The sequence below is a fragment of the Mesoplodon bidens genome, assembly GCF_964165515.1.
Source record: "Mesoplodon bidens genome assembly, contig: HAP1_SCAFFOLD_120, whole genome shotgun sequence".
Lineage (NCBI taxonomy): Eukaryota > Metazoa > Chordata > Mammalia > Artiodactyla > Ziphiidae > Mesoplodon > Mesoplodon bidens.
This window is the reverse complement of record NW_027671363.1, coordinates 907,314-925,040: the sequence shown is the minus strand read 5'-3', so window position 1 is coordinate 925,040 and position 17,727 is coordinate 907,314. Positions and strand designations below refer to the sequence as shown.

The 17,727-nt window shown below is 45.3% G+C and overlaps 1 protein-coding gene and 1 pseudogene across 2 annotated transcripts in view; both read right to left on the bottom strand.

The window, feature by feature from the left end:
- LOC308611519 (centrosomal protein of 78 kDa-like) overlaps window positions 1-17,727 on the bottom strand; it is a 739,857-nt pseudogene that overhangs the window by 186,423 nt on the left and 535,707 nt on the right. The window contains exon 4 of the transcript in view: window positions 7,293-7,402. The product of the transcript in view is annotated as a centrosomal protein of 78 kDa-like (transcript). The remainder of the gene's footprint in view (window positions 1-7,292; window positions 7,403-17,727) is intronic.
- On the bottom strand, window positions 7,863-12,791 carry LOC308611514 (BCL-6 corepressor-like; the record flags this gene model as incomplete). The annotated part of the gene is made up of 6 exons (XM_081260257.1): window positions 7,863-7,879; window positions 9,037-9,218; window positions 10,620-10,776; window positions 10,952-11,027; window positions 12,322-12,329; window positions 12,761-12,791. The coding sequence occupies 6 exons, from the start codon at window positions 12,789-12,791 to the stop codon at window positions 7,863-7,865; spliced, it is 471 nt and encodes a 156-aa protein (XP_081116383.1).

The window sequence follows — 17,727 nt, the reverse complement described above, 5'->3', positions numbered from 1 at the left end:
GAGGGCACCTGAATAAAAGATGTGTTGTCCACTGGTGATTTTAATGTATCTGGTATATAACTAAAGTCACCACAAAACTCTTTCTGGGAAATTGGCAGATTATAAACATAAAAAATTTATTTTGCTTTTTATTAAACCTTATTGTTTTGCTGTTTCAAAATTCAAATTTACTCACAAGAAAGAGTCAGTTTCATATTAGATTTGGTTTCACAAATGCTGCTCCTGCTATTCATTCTTATCACCAAAAAAAAAAACACTATTTGTGACTAACGATAATATGTTACAGAAAATAAAAAGTTAAAAGGTTTTCAATCTGCATATCTGGGAACCTAAATTAAAGCATCACACAACATTTTCAAAAACAGAAAAACCATTTGATTTGACTCAAATCTTACTTTTAAGATGGCAGAAAGTACCTTGATAATTTTAAGAAAGAAAGAAAACCAAGCCATTAAAGAGAAATTCTTCCGAGAGACTGAAACATGTTATATACCTCTGACTTGGCACTCCATCCATCTGGAGAACTTTTTTGGTAACTGTTTTCATCACAGAATGATCTAAAGTAAAATGAATTGAAATTAGAGTAATTATTTTCCAATGAGTGGCTCTTTCCATTTAAAACCCAAAGCCAACTAATTATTGCTTTTCCCAGACATTTAAATATGAAATCTACATTATATAATTATACACTTATTTCCCCCTTTGTGTATTCTAATTTCTTCCTCAGAAACCTAAGATGCCATCTTGCAGACTGCCCACAGTGGCTACTATTTTGGCAGCAGCAAAGGTCAACTTGAAACATTTTGCATCTAAAGTGGCTTTGGATACCTTTGGATACAAAGTACAGTCTGAGCACCGTCCAGACGCTTAGATACCTAAAGAGCATCTAAGATATCAAACCAGGGCATCCAAGATAACAAACCAAGTCCTGATATTCCCTCAAAAGCTGCTCCTCCCATCAGCCCCCTTCTTCTAAGAGATACTACCCAGTTGCACACATAATCATCAACGACTTGTCTCCTTGTTACTATTTCCTTCATACCTCACATCTATCTACAGGTCTTGAGAGCTACACCCTCAAAACACAACCTGAATTCAACCACTTTTCACTTGCTGCAAACTTCCAACCTAACCTAGGCCATAAACATCTCTTATTTGGAGCACTGTGATAGTCTCCTAACTGGTCTCCCTGTTCCTCTTCTTTTTTTTTTTTTTTTTTGCGGTACGCGGGCCTCTCACAGTTGTGGCCTCTCCCCTTGCGGAGCACAGGCTCCGGACGTGCAGGCTCAGCGGCCATGGCTCACGGGCCCAGTCGCTCCGCGGCATGTGGGATCTTTCTGGAACGGGGCACGAACCCGCGTCCCCTGCATCGGCAGGCGGATTCTCAACCACTGCACCACCAGGGAAACCCCCTGTTCCTCATCTTTATCCTCCCAAGTCCCTTCTCTATACCAGGTCACCTTATTCAGATACGATTTGGATCATGCGTTTTTCCAGTTCAAACCCCTCTACTCATTTAGAATAATCCACATCTTTACTCTGGCCTTCAAGACTTTACAAGAGCAGACCCCTGGCTAGCTCCTTGACCTCATGTCCTACCACACTCTTCTTCACTCGGTACTCTGCCCAGATTGGCCTCCTTGCTTTTCCTTAAATACTCCACCCACCTACATGCCTACATACTCATTGCCTCCTTGTCCTGGAATGTGCTTACTCCACATCTTCCATGGCTTGCTCCTCTCTTCATTCAGGTCTCCGTTCAAATGCCACTTCTCCAGTGAAGCTGTCCCCTAACAAACCTATCCAATGGAGTCCTACCTGCTCTCCCTCACTCTCCTTACATTAAGATACTTTTGCACTTCCTACTCTCTAAAGTTATATGACTTATCTGTTTACTCATTTCTATCTGATCTCCTTCACTAGAATGTAAGCTCCATGAGGGCAAGACTTTTGTCTGTCTGGTTCACTGCTTTATCCCTAGTCCGTAAACCCGTATCTGGCACACAGAAGATGATTACAAAATTACTTGTGAAGCTGACAAATGAATAAAGTACTCCTGGCAAGAATTCAGAGGCTGCACAGGAAAGAAAGAATGCTCTTGGTGGAAGCAGGCTTAGTATCTAGGTTCACCTCTATTCAGAGTAGAGATAAGAAAATTTGACAAGTATAATTAACTTTAATTAGTATATTAGCTGCTAAAAACATAAGGGAAGTGCAACACTAGAAAAGTACAGTTGAAGCTTGAACAACATGGGTTTGAACCTCGCGGGTCCACTGACACACGCATAGTTTTCAATACATATGTACTATCATCCTACATGATCCAAGGTTGGTTGAATCCACAGATGTGGAACCACTGACTATAAACTTATACCCAGATCTTCAACAGCGTAGGGGTCGACACCCCTAAGCCCACGTTGTTCAAAGGCCAACTGTATATGTTGAGGAAAGTTAAACACATTAAGTTTTAAAAAACTGTTAATATCTGAACAAATTCTTTTTGTTTTGCTATGTGTTTATCAATTTAAAAAAAGTGACCACGTACCAACAAGCAGATTTTTTCTTATATCCAGAACGAGCAGAGTTCTGTTGGTTTCAAGGGCCTTTAGTAAAGCCTTTGCTCCTTCACTGGTGAGGCCGCACTGCTGCAGGTCAAGTGCTTTCGATGAAAGAGAAGAGGTCACTTGCTAACTCTACAGATTTAACATATAGACAACTCTCATTTTCTCACGTGTGGAAGAGTCCTGCACAAGACAAGTCATGGCAGGTTTGTAATTTTGGCTATTTAAAAAAACAGAAACATATACGCACACACATAATGCATAATCCAATTTAAAAACCTCTTCTTGGATGTGCAATGATAACCCTGGCTTTAGTACCAATAAATCAGACTACATATTTTACAATTACAGAACTGAAGAATAACTGTATATAACCTATGAGCAAAAAGCATCACAAAATGAATCTCAGTTCATAATTAGCAAGGGCAGCAGGGGCATGTAAACCTCACAAGCAAAACCTGGTGGAGCTCAGAAATGCACTGCATTCTTTTGATCATGATCTTCAGCTCCAAATCACACTTGAAACTAGTTCAAAGGGGAAAACAAAATAGAAGAAATGTAATAACTGTTAGTTTTAGAGGAAAAAAAGACAAGTCTAAGAGGATACAAATAATAAAAACTTTCAACAATGTGTGAATAGAGAATACATACTAAAAACCTATCATGAAAGTAGGATGGTCAAGAACCCTCGCAGTAAAAGGTCAGACAAAACCCAGAAAAACTGATCATGAATTCTAGTAGTTCTGGGGCTGAACAATCTACTCATTTAAACCAAAGGGATCATCACTAAAGCACAGGGATTAAAAAATATTACATGAAAGGAAACTATCATGAGTCTTTTGTTTAAGTGTTGTGTGAACCATCACATTAAAATAACTGGAGTCTTTCAACACCCCCATGACAGATAGAAATAGCAAGTCAGACATACGGATCTGACAGGATATGATACAACCCTTACAAACTCTCACTACAGAAGAATGGACACAGGGTATAATTAACCAAATAGCCAAATTAATACAAACAGCCAGTAAACCTCACCAGTCAATCAAATGAATACAAAATAAAACAAAATGTGGTTATTCTCCTATCAGATGAAGCCAAGATTCTGTAAGAAAAGCCTTTAAATAATGTCTATACACTTTGGATCCAACAACTCTCTTTCTAAGAATTTAACCAAAAGAAATAGTCAGAGATATAGGTAAGGATATATATCAGAGTACTATTTGTAACTGAAAAACTGGACAAAGCTTATATACAAGAATGGATAAGCTATGTGCACTGTGGCATATTCATATAATGGAATACTGAACAATCACAAAAAATGATGTAGGAGATGCAAATTTACTGACTTGCTAAAATGCTCATACTAAATTAATTGAAAAAAGTTATAAAATTTGGAGTAATCCCACTTGCATAGAAAATGGACAGGTACTCATTTTTGTAGTTTCACATGTTTTTACAAGTGCTACAGGCCAGTGTTTGTGAGAGGCAGGCTTCACATCTACTGTTGGGGTGGACTACAAATTGGCATAGCCTTTCTGGGTGGTAATTTGGCCATGTGTATCAAATGTCTTAAAAATAGGTCACACTTAGTCATTCCACTTGTAGTACCTTATTCTACAGAAGTAATCCCGATGCACACAGAGACGTATATACAACGTATTCACATTGTTTCTGACAAGGAAAAGCAAACTGTCTAAATAGAATTGCAAAGAATTGATTAAACTATGGGACATCAATACGACGCAATACTACATGATACATCTTTAAGTGAAAAAAGCAGGAATGTGAAATAGCAAGTATACTACAATTCTATTTTTGTAATCCCTAAGTGTACATACATATTTGTAGAAGAAAAAAAGACTGAAAGTATATACGCCAAAATGAACAGTGATTATATCTGGGTATTAAAATTATAGGTTCTCTTGTTACTCTGTATTTTCTGTAAAGGATATATGCAACTCTTGGAGAAAGTTGAAAAGCAAAATAAAAGCTATCAGTAAAATGAGGCTTTAAAAAATCCTATCACAGGGGCTTCCCTGGTGGCGCAGTGGTTGAGATTCCACCTGCCGATGCAGGGGACACGGGTTCGTGCCCCGGTCCAGGAAGATCCCACATGCCGCGGAGCGGCTAGGCCCATGAGCCATGGCCGCTGGGCCTGCGCGTCTGGAGCCTGTGCTCCGCAATGGGAGAGGCCACAGCAGTGAGAGGCCCGCGTAATGCAAAAAAAAAAAAAAAAAAAAAAAAAAAAAATCCTATCACAATAGTATCATGCCAAAAGCTAAGCATATTTCATATTAAAAATTCAATATTTTCAATTTTAGAATTTCCCTCTAAGCCATAAATCCTAAGAGATTCTGCCAAAGCCCTTGCACCCAGGTCACCAATGAGCGTGTTGCAGTTCAGAGTGATGCGCCTCAAACCAGCCATGCAGTCAAGATCAGGTCTCCTGGAATGAAGACTCTCAGCCCAGGTTTCTTCATGCCTTCTGGTAGTCGGATACTTCAAAGATTTAATGGGATGAAATTAAGATGCTTGAATAAGGAAACAGGGTGTGCTAGAGTATGGCTTATTATGTCAGAGAGTTACACACACACACAGATCAAGCATATATGCCAGGAGCATCAACCTGAGAAATTCAACAGTCACTTCTGGTTTACGAGTCCAGTGACCCAGATTCTGCTCGGTCAGTGATTGGATTCTAGCCACTGCATTTCCTGTTTCTGAACACTTATGCAAAGTTGGACAACTCAATTACAGTCTATGAATTATTTTCCTTATCTTCTAAGTCAGGGAATTGGTTCTAAATTCTATCTTTGCTGAGGCCCTATATTTCATCATCCTGTCCTCCAATGGCCTCCAAACACCTGACTGGGCAAACCATAAGAAAACTTTTTAATATGCATCTTATTTATTAACAAATTATATACACAAAGTTCCATACATAGAATTTATGTACATGATAAACTACACAGATTTTTAAAAATAATACAAAGGTAAAAATGTTCTAATATTTTCTTTTCCTAACTCCTAAGGCATTACTTTATTTTACTTATTTTTTTATAAAGATTTATTTATTTATTTGCTTGTTTGTTTGTTTGGCTGTGCCGGGTCTTTAGTTGCAGCATGCCGGATCTTTTAGTTGTGGCATGTGGGCTCTTAGTTATGGCAGGCATGTGGGATCTAGTTCCTTGAGCAGGGATCGAACCCAAGCCCCCTACATTGGGAGCACATAGTGTTAACTGCTGGACCGCCAGGGAAGTCTCAAGCATTATTTAAAAAACTATATTTACAAAATGTATCTCACATGCTACCTAGGGTGTGCACACAAGCTTTAGAGGCCTGGACTATGCAGAGCCAGTTTGATGTGCCTTGGGAAAATAATGGTTTGACATTTAAGCAAAAGTACTGTCTTGAAGACATTCAATTCTTTATATTCATAAAGTAAATTTTGGTAACAGGGAACACTGACTGTCAATGAAAAAAGTCTTCTTACATTCCTGAAAAAGTAAAAGACTCAAAGTGCCTTTGTTACTCTAAAAGGAAAATCATTAGTGTCATTTTTCTATTAACAATAACTTATTAAAACTCCAAGCAGAAACAACAGCAATCACTTACACAGTGCTTAGTATGTGCCAGGCACTATTTATACAAATAACTGCATTTAAACCTCGTAATGAGGCATAGAGGTTAAGTGATTTGCCCATGGTCACTAGCTATGAAATGGGAGAAAAGGAATTTGAACCTAGGCCATTTGGCTTCCGCACCCAAGTTCCTGACTGTTTTCTACCTCAGGGGTCAATGGACTCGCCCTGTATAGGCTCAAAGAATTTTTCAATTTTTAAAATGTAAATTTAAACATTTCCAGATTTGTGGGCTATACAGTTTCTGTTGCAACTACTCGGCCCCACTGGTGTAGGGTGAAAGGAGCCACAACTACCACGTAAACAATGGGTGCGACTATGTTCCAGAAAAACTTCCTTTACAAAGCCAGGCGACGGGCTGGATCTGGCCCACCAGCCAGAGTTTACCTATCCCTTATCTGCACCATCAAACTATTAAAAAGCCTTCATGTCAAATTATTAACTAACTTTAGGCCTAAATACAGTCATTATAACCACTGTAAAGTTGTTAAGGCATTATTTCAAAAACTGTATTTACAAATTGCTGATGTACTGACTTTTATTAGTTTAAAAACTACAACAGCTAATAAACACTTGATTCATTTAAGTCTTAAAGACTAGAATGGCATAGTTTCTTCACAGTATTACAATAAATGTTTTCAGTAAAAAAACATACATAAAAGTATTATTAGGTATTATATATTAAATCTCTTATTTCTAAAATTAAGTGGACTATCTTTCCTAAATGGTAGAATCCCAAACTGAAAACTGGTCATATTCTTTCAGCAAAATGAAAGCTGCGCTCACATGTATCAAAAGGCAAAAATTAGGGCTTCCCTGGTGGCGCAGTGGTTGAGAGTCTGCCTGCCAATGCAGGGGACATGGGTTCGTGCCTCGGTCCGGGAAGATACCACATGCTGTGGAACGGCTAGGCCCGTGAGCCATGGCCGCTGAGCCTGCGCGTACAGAGCCTGTGCTCCGCAACGGGAGAGGCCACAACAGTACCACACACACACAAAAAAAAGACAAAAATTAACTGCCCTCTGTATCAATATATTAATGTGTTTCAAGCACATATGTTTTCATGAAAGTTTAAACATAAAATCACCTTTAAGATCTAGGCCATGGGATCTGCTCCATGCCATGTCAGAATACACCCTGTGACGCTTACTTAACTTGTCTTAAGTGTGATAGAATTCTTTATACCTTGACAAATAACTAAAAGGAAAAAAAAAACCCACACACACAATAAGATGAAGAGCCTATACATTTGTCAATCTTGACTTATTTGCTTTTCTTGAGTCAGTTGGAGGTTTATAGCCACATTCTCAAAATCATTAACTACAATCTTCCCAAACAGGTAATTGACGAACAGATGCATTCTAAAACTTGTCAGTAACAAAGTGCTATTCCCGTTTACAGCAACAGTTTAATTCTACTTAGATACTAAAACTGAATACACTGAATACTGCAAACTTTATTGCCAACCACTCAGCAAAGTACTACATACCTTTTCAGATATAGGAAAAAAAATAAAATAAAAAGCATACGACTCTTCCTATTTTCATTTCCACAGATACATCCCAATCTTAATGATCAATCAGCGATTTAAACGTCAACTATAAACCCAGTATACTGCTGCTATGCAGTGTACTAGAGCAATAGAAGAGAGAGGACCTCAAACCCTCTGGTTCCCTCAAAGTCAAAGGCAGGCTTCCTGACCCCTCCAGACCACTACTGGACACAGGGAAGGCACACTAATGTTTCAGGACCCCAACCAACAGTCACCTGCTTTGTGATTACTTCCATGACACACCCTCACCAACACCACTGAGTTTGCTGCTCCTACGGGACGTTACATGTATTTACTAATTTAACACATACCACAGTGCATCATAATTATGATTTCAGATAGATGTTCTAACAATTGAAAGAGAATGATGACTTTTTTGCTCTTTACATCTTGCTATTTCCCTTCCCATAATATTTCTTGAAGCAAAACCATAAAATATACACAAACACAAAAAACAGAAAATATACAAAACGTGTGCTTTGCACCTTAACGCAAACTTAAGTAAAATTAGTTCTGACAGTATCCGGCATGACAAACTTCCATGGTACAAATGAGAATGGACCAAGGTTTGAGCAGGTACAGGAGACAATCCAGGCATGAACAACACCAAGGAAAGGTAGACAGGAAGTAACATGGTGTGTAGGAAATCACGAGACCAGTCTGATGGGAAGAGACTTAAACAAGACTGAAACTCACTTTCTAAACCTCCATCTCCAATTGGACAATTCGCAGGACACAGGTGCACCAAAGTGGCCAATTTATTCAATCCCTTTAATATGGAGGAGGAGTTTAAAATTTTACTGGTTTAATTTGCCCCAAAAGCAACTCTCAACAGTTATGGCCTCTGTCGTCGGAGCTTTGTATGAAATTAAGTCAAAGTGTGGAGCTCCTTTGCCTTCTTTTTTTCTCCTTAAAAAAGAAAAGAAACAATTGTTCCGAGTAAAAACAAACATATTCCAAAGCATGTGTACATTGAAAAGTAAAGAAACTTTATTAACAACTTCATAAAAACTGACTTAAAATTTTAAAAAGAAAAAAACATGTTTTGAAGTCCTTCCGACTGGAGTTGTGTCTCATCGTGTCCTTTCTTTACAGAAATAGTCGTATTGTGACACATATGCACAAGGATTAACACCATGACACACTGTACACGGCGGGCCCCGGCGAGCTCACCAGGCGTCGTCTGAGTCCAGGTCTCTGGGGAGGATCCACTCCACGGATGAGCCCAGGAGAGTCTGAAGCTCGTTCGTGAACTCCACCAGATCTAAGAACTCCTTACTTTCCGGATTAAAGGACTCCAGGTCTTTGGGGCAAGAGAATAAGAGACTTGCCGACACTTGCCGGCAGAACTCGGCCTCCGCGATGGTGACAATTTCCACATTTGGGAAATTGCAGCGGAATATGCAGAAGGACATTTGCAGTTTCTTGAGCAGGTCTGAGAGCAACAGCCAGTTACGAGGCCTACACCAGAGAAAGGACAGTGGTTTGAGTTTCCGGCAAAATGAGAGGCGCTCCCAACTATGAACTACCCGTCTCCTGGCGGTGAAAGGGCCTGCTACTTCCACTTTGATTACCCCACCCCCACCCCACTTCTCACTGTCCTTAGAAGATCTACTTCTTCTTTTTCTTTTTTAATTTTATTTATTTATTTATTTTTGGCTGCGTTGGGCCTGTTGCTGCGCACGGGCTCTAGAGCGCAGGCTCAGTAGCTATGGCGCACGGGCTTAGTTGCTCCGTGGCATGTGGGATCTTCCTGGACCAGGGCTCGAACCTGTGTCCCCTGAACTGGCAGGCGGATTCTTAACCACTGTGCCACCAGGGAAGCCCGGAAGATCTACTTCTAGCGGGGGAACTCTGGACTCATGTGCATGTGTTAAGAGACCACCTAGGGCGGATCAGCCAACTTAGACAAAAGCAGGAGCAGCGCCCCTGAATGAGCCTCGTTGAAGGCCACCCCAGTGCTGCCTTGGCTCTGGCCACAACTCAGGTCACCCCTCTCCAAGTAAGTGCACCCCGTTCTAGTCACTGGGGAAAACCAGTCTGTATGCCAACCCAAGGGAGATGGCAAACACCTCTTTGACCTCTCCTCTCCTCCGGCCTTCACGGAGAGAGCATGAGAAACACTCGAGGTCACCTGGCTTTCCTTGCCTTTCCCACACCTCCAACCCGCCCCTCAATGCTGCCGGGAGTGAGGCTCTTTCGAGAAGGGAGGTGGTACAATCCTTCCTGATACCCTGCCACGCTTTATCATCTCTATCCCGAATACAATGTCACCACAAAGGCAGACACGTTCCCAGCCTCAGAGTCCAAGGAGGATGCTACTCCTTAAGCACTGGGGTCAACACACAGCAGAGCAAGATGTCCTGATGTGTTCACTCCGAAGGGATGGTCATCGGGCACAGTGGCCCGACCGTGGGGACAAGACTCGATCTAAGCAAATCTGAAGACACATAAGATCCCAGGTGCCACATATGGCTTTCTCTAATCTTATATGAGAAGACGGTACACATCAGTATCGTCCCGTGGACCTCACGCGCCTTGGAAGGCCCCTATGGTAGCCGTTTGGGGTGGATCCCTTCCCCAAGAGTTTACTGACTGAAACTGTGCAATTGCAGTCGCTGACTCCCGTGTCCTTTGGGCTCTAGGGGTGTGTTCCAATGAGGGCAGTTGGCTGGGGAGCCCTCCCACCCCACAAACTTTTCTGGAAAAGTTCCACCGCATTATGTGAGGTCGGTGGACACTTGGTGAGGGATTCACTCACCCCCCAACCCAGCCACCCTCATCTGCTGAAGGGGATTTCTAACTCCTGCCACCCCACAGAACAGCTGGGCTGGCTCTCGACCACATGCTGGCCACGCTCACCCCTGAGCGACGGACACCTGGACGTTATAACACGACAAAACGGGGTCTTCGGAAAATTCAAACTCCAATAGGTCACCATAGGCCTCGTTGCTGTCATCCTGGTCCTCCGGTCGTGGGGGATTTGCTAAAACATCGTAACCACTTTCATCATCTGGTTCTAACCGGGGGGGGGCGGCAAACAAGAGAGAGGTCAGTAAGCTGGAGCAAGATTCCAGCTGCTCTCCAAAAAGGACCCTGGAAAAATTCTTTCCCAAGCAAGCCCTGCTCACAGCACCACCACCACCCCCAGCCCCACCCCCACAAGCCCAACTGAAACGAACAAGGCTGCTCACCACACACACAGCTGCCAGAGAACTCCGAAGAGCAACCGGGGTTACCGTCGTCAGGAGCCTGCAGGTTATTTAAAGCCTGCAGAGACAGGAGGAGAGAGAGAAAGAGAGAGAGAAACAAGATAACGCCTGCTGGTAAGAGGCAAATGCTGCTGGAGTTCGGGAACATCTCACGCTGGGGCTGGTGTCACCTCCTGACAAGTCCCACTGCACACGCCTCCAGGTATCTGACTGAAACCTCCCCACACGTCCACCCGCCTTCCTGAGGGACTGCCCGCCTCACCGCCCCAGCCTGCCAAACAAAAGCTAGCCTGGCTAGCTAAGAGTTTTCCAGCCCCCCACCTTGCAAAACTCAAAGTATGTATCTCTTCTTTGACAGACTAACGTTGGGCCGCTTTTCCCAGTAAAGGGTCACTTAGAGTAAACGGGGGGTGGGGGTAGGGGGAACCCAGGTGAAAGGCTGTGAAGTCACCGTCTAGATGCTTGAACAAGACCGTGTCTTGAACTCTGCCGTACCTGTTAAGAAGTTCTCCAGAAGTTCGCTGTGGTTCACTTTCTTGATGGTTCTACCTGAGTACGTAGCCAGGGTAGGATCAGCACCGTAGGAGAGGAGCAAGCGGACAATTTCGAGATGATCATTCTTGACAGCATCGTGGAGAGGCCTAGGAGAGATGCGGAGGATTACACCTGTGCACGCGACGCTTGCTTCTAAGGACACGGGGCAATATCGAGCGTGTGCGGCCAAGCCTCGTAGGCGCGCTATTTCACCGAGGTGGTGAGTGTACGGTCGCTGGGACAAATCACTCTGTTATTTCAACACATAACCCTTTACGGGACAGGTGAAGGGACCATCTCAGGCCTAATTCTTCAATGCAAATCTCTCTTAATGCATGGCCCAAGGAGGAACTCAGGCCACGATGAAAACGTTTCCAATGAACTTAAATAGTGACAGACTGTAAGAAGGTAACGTACGGCGGGGTGGGGGGAAGAACCCCAGCATCACGGAAGCAGATACGACAAGCCATTGTTATACCATTACAAACAAAACCCAAAAAGTGCAGTTTGTAAAAGAAACTAGGGGCAAAGTGGAACCTCTCCTGAAACCAACTTGGAGATGAGTGATCAACCCTCTCCCCCAGAAGCAGTCGACAGGCAGGGCGAGTTCTCAGGAGGATACAGAGTCCTCCTGCCCGTATCCGCTGGGGTCAGGAACACTGTCCGCAGTCCCATCCAGAAAGGATGCTATTTGGAAACCATGAGCCACCAAATACCTTACGGTTTTGCTAATGTTATGACCGTCAGGAAAGCCCCAGTGCCCTGCCTCGTGGTGGCATCCCAGGTACAACCGGGAAGATGATTGGGCTGACTCAGACCTGGGCCTCTGGCCAATAAACCGAGGTCAAGGACAGAGTGGGGGCCAGGCCCGGGGATGTGGGTGGACACGGCAGGTCCTATCAAGCCAGTTGCCACTGGACCTGTCTGTACTCCTGCAACTTTCAACTCACATATATGTTCAAGATTGTGATTCAACAGATGCTGGTGGAGAGTCCAGGGTCTTAAAAGAGAACACCCCTGATTATTCATGCAGGCTCAACATTTTCAGGGACTTCTGTCCATAAGAGCGTCACAGACTTTTAAAGTTCTATGTAAATTTGCCAGAAAGATCTGTCCGATTCCATTCTAGAGGACTCCGCCACCAGTGTGCTTACATGGCACTCACTCTCCATCTTTCCTTCTGGGGATCCCCGCACACCCTGAGAACCACTGGCTATGCCCCAAAAGGGCCAGGCCAAGAGCAAGACCGCCACTGACCCGGTTTCATCCTGGGCAATGCAGTTGACATCGGCGCCATATTCAAGGAGGTGTCGTACGATGTTGAGCCAACCTCTTGCACAAGCCTCGTGCACGGCACAGTAACCCGCGTTGTTGCAGTGGTTCACATCACAAATCTTGTTCTCCAGGCAGTACAAGACCACTTCCTACGGGGAGAGGAGAGGAGAGGAGAGGAAATACCATCAGACCACCATACAGTGAACCTTGTAAGGGTGACCTCCCCATAGCTTGGCGGTACCCACTTTCAAAGGCATACATCCTTGGGGCCAAAAGCCCACCATGGCGCGGGCAGGCGGCAGGATCCTGGTGGGGGGTGAGAGTGCGTGAGAAGGGCTTGGAGATGCAGACAGTGTTGTCTAAGGCTCTGCTGCACCAGTGGCCTGGCCATGGGCAAGTTACCCTTGAACTTCTCCAAGCTTCCACAGGGCTGCTGAGAGGACGCATTCGGATAGCGATGAAAGCCCTCAGCCCAGGGGCCGACGTGACCAGTACAGAGGTGTCACGGCTGCTAACATCTTAGATGACACATTGCCAAGCACAGACCATTCTCACTTGATGGGTCTGTTCAGTCGGTGGCAGTGGACGATAACACAAGTTTAGATAAAAGTATGGATGACCAACACTTAAAGAGAGCTTCAATCAGCCGGAGAACATTCCCCAGCTTAGAAAAGCAGGGACACCCAGGTCAGCTACATCCTCGCGCCCCCTGTTAAGACCACAAATCAGAACCTGGGCCTCAGATGCTCTTGTCTGTATGTTAAGTAGAGTTAAAGAGAAGCTCTCTCCCTCCATCCTCGAGGAATGACACAAAATGCCTCCAATAACCCCACCCTCTATTTTGCCTCACTCCACCCTCTCGGGGCAGAATCAGTCAAAAATTTTCATATTTACTCAAGTTAATGACAGGAACCTGATACACCACAGGCTGCAACCTCCACATTTCAAGAATCAAATAAAACGTTCACCGCCCCACCCCACCCCCGGAGATGTTCTGTGTCAACACTGTGCATTAGAATCACTGTTATTAACCTTCTTTCTTTGGCTTGTTAAAATATTAATATGAACCACTCCCAGTAAGCAGAGCAGGAATTTATTCAATGTTTTATTACCTTAAGAAAGTTTTCAGACACATGGAAAGCATTTGCCAACAGAAAACACGTTATACTGTTTATACTGGGTAAGTCGTGCCCAGCAGAGAGCCGGCAGGTTCTGAGAGCTGGGAGTAGGCGGAACGTGCATGTGGCCCAGCACATGGTCTGCTGGGTAAGGGGGGATGGGATGGGGTCAGAACAGGCCTCCTTGTGACATCTCTCAGGTAACTCATCTGTTAAACCTAAAACGGGGGTCATTCTAGCTGCTCTTAAGTGCGAGATGGGTTCTGTAAAACCTTTTATGCCCTTTGGAGGACACGCCAATCAAAGGTGACCACTCACTTGGGAGCAAACTAGAATGTTCCATTTGCTTACCACGTGAACCCAATGGGGCATGCTGGTAAACCTGGCCATCGGGGCCCTGTTACTTCAGGTCACTGCAGCAGCTCCCTTCCAAAACAAGAGGAGGAAGAGAAAAGGCACGCCCACGAATGCGTTTCTCCGTTTACATCCCAACCTGCCAGAAAGCCCACAATCCTCTGGGCTCCCAGGCCACCTGCCCCGAGCCCTGGTATCCAGGATACCGCATGAAGCTGCTGCTCTTTTAGCAGGCCCTCACTAGCCAGACTTGAGTGGACGGCTGCAAGCTAATGAGTTGTGTGCCCCAGCCAGGGAGAGGCCCTGTCACGTGGCTCTGGGATCAGGTCTGAACGCCACCAACTGCTGTGCACACATCAATTTACTCAACCCAGGGTTTATTTGCTGTGACAATCATGGCCTTCACCTGGAAACCTTCATCACTACTAGGGCAGATTCAAGGGTACCTAGAAATGAAAGGCCGTCCAAGCTGATGGGTAAGTCAACTCTCTTCTCCCGGAAGATGGCAGCAGAGGCAGCAGTAGCCCCACGGCCAGGTCAGACTTTTTGCCACGGGCTGTCCTAACTCAACCACGTTGATCCCACTATTTACACAGTGCTTCTCATTTCCCCAGATGAGGACGTCTTCTGTCACCCACAGGAACCCAGGAGCTACCAGGAAAGGAAGGTAGTACCATCCTCATTCAACACTTGGAAACTGAGGCCCAGAGATATTAAACCCCAAGTTCAATTAACATGAAGTACTAGACCTATAACTCAGGTCTTTGGTACCTGGTCAGCTGGGAAGATTCAAAGGGCCCAAGAGGGCCCCAGTTAGAGGGATGCAATCCAGCTGTGACGAGCATCCCACAGGCCTTCTCTGTTGGGGGTCAAGTGGGCTAACTACACTATCCTAACTAGGAGGGTGATGGCCTCTAAATGGATGGCAACCATCGCCACCAACACTTTCTCTAACTGAAAGGTGAAGAGGCGGGGCGAGTCTGTCGACGCAACACATTCCTTGGTCTATTTTCTCCGCTAGAAATAAACGGGAGTGTCTGAAGGGCAGCCCAGCCATTCCCAAGCAAAGTCAAACTGCTTTTGTCGGACAGCTCTCTGTTCAGCGGCTATAAGCCGAATGCCATTACCCGCAAAATGTAACCATAAAGGCCATAAGCCCGACGTTGTGAATTAATTAAATGCCTCATTAACTTTTTAAAAAACATGACTTATTCAGTTCATAGAAAATTTAACCATCACCGCTAAAGGCACAAGCATGTGGTTGCACACTGGCGTTTCAGCCTAAGAAATAGAAGCCTTTTTCCCAGGAGGGAAAGGTTTGAGGTCTTTGGCCACGCAAGTGATCTATTTAACTCGGATCTGAAGCCAGAGTGTGTTTCTAAACTTCCAGAACCACATTATCATGACATAAAGCTCAGACAGCCTTTATACTGCACATGGTATCTTTGGCTAAGCAGAAGAAAATAACCAAGAATGCTGAAGACAAAACTTCAGGAAAACCCTCCCAAACCACACCCTTATCTGCTTAAGCAAACTGTCCTTCAATTTGAAAAGGTTGAAGCTGCCACATCTCCCAACTGGGCCTTCATCCCAACATTTAAAATTCTGCCCAGAGAAATCCCAGAAAGCTGGATTCAAAGTTGAAAGCGTTCGTCTACTTGTCACAATGTTCAGCATCAACACTGGTGATCTGTGGAATCTACATATTGAAATTTACATTTGAAGAAAAAAACAAATCCCACCGTAAACATTCCCAAGGCTTCCTGTGCAATCAAAGGCCAGGTAGCCTAAAAAAGGATGGATCAAGTGCCCCTTGGTCCAGGCCTCAGAGCCACCAAACCAAAATGGAAACTGTCTTAGAGGACCAACGAGGGTCTTTTGACGTCTCTGGTCCCAAAGGGAGGCTGCTGGAAATGATGCCAAGTTCACAGGTGGGGCTCGGAGCCCCGCCCCTCCACGGCGGGTGCAGCAGCACCCCGCCCCCCCATCTCCAGCATTTGCTGGAAGCGGGAGTCTACTTTCTCAACCCTAACCCAAAAGTTGGGGTTAGGGGTCTCCCCCCCACCTCCAGCGTTTGCTGGAAGCAAGGAGACTATCTTTTCAACCACGGGGCGTCTAGCTCCACACTATGTGCAACATCTGCTCTGTCCTCCTAGGCGCCCGCTCTCAGCTCTTGGGAAACCAACTGGGTGCTCCTTGGACTTCACCTGCAAGTAACTGCGCTAATTACCAGAAAGTGCTCTCTAGCTAATGGAGAGGTCTCCAAGAGACGTGTAGATATAAACAACAGCACATTCAACCCACAACAACAACAAAAAAACACCCCAAACTAAGCATAGCCCTAGTGCTTCCAACTACCCACCCACAGTCATGCCTTAGGGCCAAGGCAGGCACACTTCCAAGGGCTCACGGCACTATGGACCGGGGTGGGGGGACACGACGGGAGACGGGGGACAGGGGCACAGAGCTGGCTGAGGGTGTGGGCGCCAGGGCTCCGGGCCAGCCTGGGTCCTGCCACCCCAGTGCTCAGCCACACCTCCACGCTCAGCCTGCTGCACCGCGTTTTACTGTCACCATTCAACTCCCAGAGGGCTGATGCCAGCACAGAAAAATGCCTTTGCCCTGTGGGCTATTACATCACAATTGCTACTGACAAGTATGGTGGGGGAACTGCACAGGGCAGAGAGAGTCATCTGTCTCACAGAGGTTTTGAACTGTCAAAAGGGCAATTCCAGTGTGAGCCAGTCTTGCTGAGGAGCGTGGTGGGCTGTGGAGCACTGCTGGATTGCTACCTGTACGGGTATCAGCTAACCCCTCTGAGGCTCAGTTTCCTCATCCGAGAGTGGGCTAGTACGCGTTACTCCCAAGTGAAGATGTTAACAGGGTGAAAGGAGTTACTACAGATCACACGGGCTTAGGCAGATATCAGCTATCTTTCTATGTTGCTCTAGCAATAGAAGCTATCACTGTCATCAGCCGTGCTGGGTTGGGATACAGCAGTGTGGACAGGGAGTTTTGTGCAAGGCTCAACCCCTGCTCCCCGCCCATCAGCCCTCGGCTCCCGTGCCCTCTCAGAAAGAGACTGCTCAGGTCTGCCCCACTCCCACCCCTACTCTGCACAGACACGTCCCACCCGCTATCCCACAACAGGGGCATCACTCTGCCCCAAACAGCACAAGTTAGTAGAGCTAATAACTACTCTCCTACTCTCCTTCTTGCTATTTAGAATCCAAAAGGGCTCATTAAAATTCCCCTGGTCGCCAAGCCCTGGGTTAGGTCAGATTTTATATCAGAGATAAGTGAGCCAGACTGGCCGAAGCAGCCTACCTGCCTGAACGGGAACGGAACATCAGAGAGGCCTGCCTTTCTTTTCACACCACGACTGAACAAGCCAACAAACAGCCCGCAGTGTGAGTGGGAGCCAACGCAAACACCCTGCTGGAACACCCAGCCCAGCCCGCCACGTGGAGGGGGCTG